Here is a 6,998-nt window from a genome sequence, read left to right as displayed (position 1 = left end):
ACTTTATTCCGAAACTATATTTCTCTACCAATAACTTGCACGTCCATCATTGTGTTGCATCAGCAATTTTATCAGTAATGGGTTTTATGGGTAATAGGTTGCCCGCAGCCGTGGAATAAGACCTGCTCAGGTCTTTTGAATGTTAAGAGACTTTTGCCGGCTTTTCCAAGTATAAGGTCGAATCGTAATAATTAATCTACTGTCCTTCGCTACGAGGCAGCGCCTTGTGAGACTTTTGGTACTTGGTGTGAGACCGGCATTGTATCGTTAAAGGAGATCGGTAGGAAGTAGTTTTAAGGACGGGTGAGAGTCGCTCTACTTGTTTTTTGTTTCAAAGTTTAAGTTTGGAGGTTATGCGTGGTAATGCAATGAGTGTATTGTGCACGGTCCCTTCCCATGTTAATTGGGACAAATTCTTCATTTGATCATGTTTGTTGAGCGAAGCTCGCCTTGTACATCTTGAGAAATTAAATAAGTAGAGCATAAATTGCATTTTTTATTTCAACTTGTACAAGCAATGTCATGTAACACTTAGACAAAGGTTTCCAAAAACTAGAACAAGTAAAATAACTCTTCTAGCTCTGTAGAACAGCCGACAGTTCCTAAAACAGAAACCGCATTTCCGCGCTGAATTTCCACACTAATACGTTGCCACAAGAAATCGGTATCTCGCGTTTCCCCTGTTTGTTCTGTGAGACGTCGGCCAACTTCACTGATGAACTGACGGGCTAACGCCGCAGCTCCCCGTAGTTTCAAAAGCCACAGGCTGGAAAAAGTAACGGTCAGTCAGCTCCGCGATTATACAATAAGTAGAGTGTTGTATTATATTTTTTGTATTGCAAGCAGCACATGAGCGTAATAGGCTACATTGGCAGCGGGCGTGAAAATGTGTATAAACGATTACCGAACATACATGTACACCAACAAGCAACATACAGATACTAGGTCTTAATAATTACAGGATACATACAGCAGTTTATTAAATACAGTAATGCTTTCATGCACAATAGTCGTACTCGTACACATTCGATGTTCGTGGCATCGTATTCACCGCTCAACCGAACAGCTCCATAGAGTCCTCAGTTTAGAATTTAGAATCATGTGGGCTGCATAAAATACGCACCGAGACAGTTTCGGTGTGTGGGATCTTGTATAATAATTATTCAAGGACATCGCCACAGGGTGCGACTTCCGCCGTAAAACACGCGTGGGTGTGTCTTTCAGCGAAACAACAAATTAGAAGGACTGCCTCGGCGATGAGTTGAACAATTTGTTTAACACAGTACTGGGAAGCGGAAACGATTTGCTGGACTGCAGTTCTGTTTAGACTGTCGTTATCGAAAACAAAAACGGTTTCTGTAGTGTCGTTTCGGCCTGTTACTGCATAAGCAGTGGCTTGAGAGTGCCTCGAGGGTTATTCTGCTTAATGGATAAACTATAAACTACTATTTATTATTACCTATATTATTATTACCTATAAACTATAATATTATTGTTGGATGAAGTCTAAACTACTTACTGGATAAACTACACTAACTACACTACTAGGTACATAACATCGTTTTACGCGAGCTGAGTGTTGTCTGCATTTTACAGCCACCTCGACAATTATTGTAATCCTCACAGGGTTTCAGTGCGTAAAGTATCAGAATGACAGCATACTTTATAAGAAAGAGATCTGTGCGCGTAATCTGCAAAAAATCTCCCAGCGCATTAAAAGGTTCATGTGACAGAACGATTAAGAAGTACGTAATATTACGATAAAATGATCCCCTTCGACAATTGTGCCGGTGTAAAAGACGTTATGGTACCGTTTTCACTCTTCCTGGCGTAATAACACCAAACAAATTTACACGAGCACTAGTATTTTTTAAGAGAAACAATAAAAACGTTCTACATACAACACTGAACGTCAGTGGAATCACGCGTACGGCATATTTGCCCACGTCAGCAGTCAGCTGCAACGGCCAACGTCTAACCGGCGTCACAAGCCTTAAAAAAACCGATTGTGGCCGCGATAATTGTCAACAAACCGTACATTGTTCCCTCCACATACAGTGTCAGAGATCCCGCTTTGTTGCGCTGCCTAGGCAAACCGTGCGCCGAGGCGAAGAATGCAGTGTTTGCGGTGATGTTCTCAGAAGCGGCAAAGAAAAGACGGCTTCGTGTCAAAAGAGACCGGAATGCCGTTGTGTGCTGTTTGCCGCGTCAGCACTACATACAACATTATCCCGCTGCCGGAATCCGAACAGATTCAATCTCAAGCACTGGCAGCAGTGAACAGTAGTTCGGGTGCGGAACAAGCCAGGAAAGTTAGCGTTGAATCGAAATATACCGGTTCTGTGACCTTTCGGTGAATTATCCACTTTGCACCATGTCCAGCGCTCTGCCTATTCGTTATCGCTTTGTGCACCTCCTCCTGATGATCGTCGGGATTATCCACGTGACCACCACCGCGGAAGAGGATGCTCGCGACAATACACTTTTGGTTGGTTCTTATGAATTCTATCTATCTATCTATTTGTAATTTTTCTGACAGATTTTATTATGAAGAATGTTTATTGGGCAACAGCCGCCGTAACAACAAAAAGTGCAAGCGCGGGCACACTACTTTACAGTTAAAATTTAAACATTAAAAAATAACCAAAATCTCTGTAGTTTGGCTGTTATTAAGGGAAATGCTACTGCTGTGTTAAGTACGTTGCCTTTTAACCCGCTGCGGATATAGATCTTAGTTGTTTTTTTAATGATTTTATTATTAATTATTCATCTTTCAGTCAGTATTTATTTCCCTAATTTCCCTCATAATTTTTTCAATCATAATTCGGTTTGATTTATTTAAATATGCTTTTCAAGACGCCGTTTACGTTCAGCCGTAGTCTGAGAAGATTCAGCGGCTATTTTTGTGCTTTGTACAGACTTTGGTACTCTGTACATACCTATTTTAGCGCATGTCCTAAGAACATTGAATTTTTATTGACTATAACGATTTTAGGTGTTTTTTCAACGTATAAAACTTAGTCACTGTGATTCATTAAAACCTGCGCATCCGGACGAATATCGTGTGAACTGGCCGATGCCGAATAATATAATTATTTATTTATAATAATTATCAATTGCAGTATTTTCGTCTGTTTATTTATTTATTTTATTTATTTATTCTAATTCGTTTTATTTTTCTAATTTATTTGGTACATACTTACTTTTTCAACTGCTCTGTATATAACACTACTATTAGCCTACTTTTTCAAATACTTTTTCAACACTACTATTAGTCTGACATATAACAGCAAAACATAGTAAGTAATTAAGGCAGTAAGTAATACGAGTACCGAAGGTTAATCATTTGGTTCCACCTTGATTCGATGAATGACAACGTATTGAAGAAGTTAAAAGACTATTGTTGTCCGTCGTCGTTGCAGCGCGTTAAACGGCAGAGCGGCGCCTTCACCCGCACCTACACCTTCACACCGCAGTCGTGCAACGCCGGCTCGATCGCCGGCGCCGTTTCGGCCAGCGGCGCCACGTACTACTCGGTGCAGACTCCCAACTCCAACATCGGCGTCACCTCGACGACGGGCAACATCTTCCTGGCCAACTACCTCACCCGCGGCGTCCCCTACACCGTCACCATCCAGGCCTGGGCCAACCAGGCCGCCTTCAACAACGGCGCCGGCACCAATCCCCTGGGCACCACCACCGTCACCGTCACCTGCCAGGTGGCCAGCAGTACCCCCGGCGGGACCCCCACCGGGGCCGTGGGGAGCGCCCCGGTGGCGGGCACCCAGGCTCTGACCGCCACCAGCTGCAGCGTTCCCGGCACTTTCGTCGGCAGCGCCACCGCCACCAGCGCCACCGCCGTGACCTACGCTGCGGTCACCACCGGGTCGCCGTTCACGGTGGCCACCAACGGGCAGATCACCCTCAACCAGGTCACCTCCGGCACCCAGACGCTCGTTGTAAGTAACCCCGTACCATGGCGCTGACCGTCTCTGTTCATGATTTCTGTCCAAAGGTCAGAGCCACCAACGCGTACGGCAGCACGCAGTTCCAGGTGCAGATCACCTGTCCAAGCAGCACCGCCGCGGTCTTCCCGGCCTTCACCTCGCCCCTGTACACCATGTCGGCGTCACCCTGCACGGCTGGTGCCATCGTCGGCACCGTCATCGCGACCCCCACCGGCACCGTCAACTACCAACTGGCCTCCGCCGCCCCGGTCACCGTCAACTCCGCCACCGGCCAGATCCAGCTGACCTCGGCGCCCATTACCAGCCCCTTCAACTTCGCCGTCACCGCCAGCAACAGCCGCGGCACCACGGCGACGACGGTGAGCCTGACCTGCACCAGTAGCTCTAGCGGGGGCACAACCCCCAACCGCATCTACTTCACGGTCCCGGTGTACACCTTCTATCCGACCGGGACGGCGTGCAACGCCGGCGGGGTGCTGGGACAGGTCGGGGTGGTGGGCGCCACTACGGCGCCGACGTTTACCATCACCTCCACCAATCCCGGTAAGTGTGACCTTTCGCACCTCGACCGTAGCGATTCTGACGTGCAAATCGATCGCCTGACCGGGTGTTGTGCAGGGTACGCCATCAGTCAAGCCGGCGTCATCACCAACCCCACGACGGGCCCGGTGTCCGGGACGTACACCGTGCAGGCTTCGGCCAACAGCGGCCAGACCGCCACGGCCACCTTCATCGTCAACCGGATGTTCTGCACGACCAGCAGCGGCGGGACCACCGGCACGTGTCCGGCCTTCGCCCAGACGTCCTACACCTTCACCCCCGCCGGCGGCTGCGGCTTCTTCGCGCCCATCGGCACAGTGTCGGCTACCTGCTCCACGGGGGGCGCGGTCACGTATTCGCTGCCCTTCGCCGCCGTTAACAATTTCGGCATCGACCCCACTAGCGGGTCGCTGTACGCCACGGCCCCCAGCACCACCTGCCAGACGGTGACGGTGACGGCTACCGTGCAGGATGGGACGTCACGGACCAGCACCGCGCAGGTGGCCATCGCCTGCAACGGCGGCACCTGCACACCCACCACAGGCTAGTCAGCTATGCCCGCGTAATTCGCACACGCACGCTTGCTCTCGGCACTTTAATTCTTTACAACATTTCATTTATTATTTACATAATGAACTACTGTAATTGTATATTACAAGTTGTAATTTATACAGTATGTTATCTTATTATACTATATAAAATGTTTCATAATCGTTAATATTTAAATTCGTGTATTTATTTTTTATTGATTGCGGTATTATTCTAGAAAACAATTGTACATGGCTTTTTCTACAAAACTCGAGTTACTGAACGGTAAAATAATAATTATTCGTTTTTTAATAAAAATATAGCATGAAGTTTCAGTAAGACACGCAGATAAGTAGATTTGCAGATAAGTATGTTGGTTCGATACCGTGACCTTTGATTCTACTCCCATAGGCGGATCAACGGGCTGCACGCAAGTGGGACAACCAGGTTGCGGCGATATTGGCTAACGAAGTCGCTGTGTGCGAAATGACCAAATGGCGTTCTCAGCCAGGAAATGCCGGCTTTGTTACAGCCCTGCTCAGCCAAGTTGGGGCAGTTTTGTTAAATAATTATAAAATAATTGTATACATTGTTTCGTTTTTGAATTTGCAGTTATCTAGTGTAACTTTTTACGGCAAATCTAGGAGTTTTAAAACCGGTACCCCTTGGTGTGCCAGTAGGGAGCCGAGCACTGGTTAAGGGGATGGTGTGGTGGTCATTTTTAGGATGCTTATAACGGCCCCTCTGAAGAATACACCAACAGATATTTTTACGTGAGCTTTTCTGGAAAGTCCTAAGCGAACCGAAGCCTGTCCGTTATGGGTTCGCAAAAAAATCTAGCGCGATCAGTGCTCGGGCTGGCCGTGAAACAATGTGCACTTCCCATAGGATTGTATGCTAAGACCTACCTGCCGAAGAATGCGGTTGCCTAGCGCACAGACCAAAGTAACTTCAATTTGATATTTGCCATGAATAAAGCATGGACCACCTGAAACGATTTTGAGGTTTGAACAGACATAAACTGTCCAGGCGGAGAAATGCAGTGGCCGGATGAACAGAATAAAAATCAGCAAAGCGGCTGCAAAAAATACGTATGCTTTCTCTTACAGTGTCTCGAAATGGAGTGTTTCAGGCATATTGTACAAGTGAAAGACTTTTTATTGACGCTCAAGGCTTCGCAAATACGATTTCGTCGAAAATAATTACCCGTCGCATCCCGTGGCTGCACCGGAAGCGTGCGAGGGAGGTCACTCCCCGATTCAAAGGTGCTTGCAGTCACTCTGCAAAGGTCACCCAGGCTTAGCCGAAATCGGCTGATGTATGGTATCGTTCGCAAGAGCATTGAACGACCAACACCTCAGAGGTAGTGCTTTTGAACAATGACGTCATCAGAATTTTTAAGCAAATTTCAAACAGGACTACTGCTACCACGCTGAGTGGGTCAAGCCGCTTTTTTCCTCTGGTCTACCCTAATTTTGACCTCACGGTTATTCGGAAAGCGGTCTCAGCGTAGAATCTCCAAGTGATAAAGATGTCGGACACACACGGCAACTAAGAAAAAATTAAATGAGGAAGTATTCTGTGACGGCTGACCTGTGCTAATTTTTTGAAAAACTGCCCCAACTTGGCTGAGCAGGGCTGTATTTTGTTATGCGATGGATTGGTTCTGTGCATTTATCATGGGGGTGTTCTACGAGAAATAAACAGTTTATTGCGGCACGGGCGGGTGTGTTTCGTGTACGTAGGAGTGTATTACGACCTATTAGTACGTCTACATATTGTAACAATACAGTGTAATATGGAATTATAAATGGATGCGAGCACTCTAACATTGACCGGTTCTGTTTGAAAGGAAAGCAGCTGATCGCGCTGCAGATGTTGCTGCACTTGTACAATACGCCTATGATTGAGCGCACAGTCATTACACAGCCGGAGTCGAGAAATTGTTGACATTCATTTGTA

The 6,998-nt window shown here is 46.8% G+C and overlaps 1 protein-coding gene across 2 annotated transcripts; it reads left to right on the top strand.

Moving 5' to 3' along the window:
- The first annotated feature begins 2,242 nt into the window (after positions 1–2,242).
- On the top strand, positions 2,243–6,753 carry LOC129598146 (mucin-5AC-like). 2 transcript variants are annotated; one of them, XR_008691656.1, is made up of 6 exons: positions 2,243–2,488; positions 3,423–3,959; positions 4,016–4,511; positions 4,587–5,051; positions 5,448–5,565; positions 6,680–6,753. XR_008691656.1 is itself a non-coding variant. In XM_055495912.1 (5 exons), the coding sequence occupies exons 1-5, from the start codon at positions 2,375–2,377 to the stop codon at positions 5,501–5,503; spliced, it is 1,668 nt and encodes a 555-aa protein (XP_055351887.1). In that variant the 5' UTR covers positions 2,243–2,374; the 3' UTR covers positions 5,504–6,022. The 2 variants fall into 2 exon arrangements, 1 of the variants encoding a protein (XP_055351887.1); XM_055495912.1 differs by lacking the exon at positions 6,680–6,753 and having other exon boundaries at positions 5,448–6,022.
- Positions 6,754–6,998: the final 245 nt, after the last annotated feature.

This window comes from Paramacrobiotus metropolitanus, unplaced genomic scaffold, assembly GCF_019649055.1.
Source record: "Paramacrobiotus metropolitanus isolate TYO unplaced genomic scaffold, Prichtersi_v1.0 Parri_scaffold0000116, whole genome shotgun sequence".
NCBI classification, from domain to species: Eukaryota; Metazoa; Tardigrada; class Eutardigrada; order Parachela; family Macrobiotidae; genus Paramacrobiotus; species Paramacrobiotus metropolitanus.
Note: the sequence above shows the minus strand (reverse complement) of the source record. Positions and strands in the feature narration are given on the sequence as shown.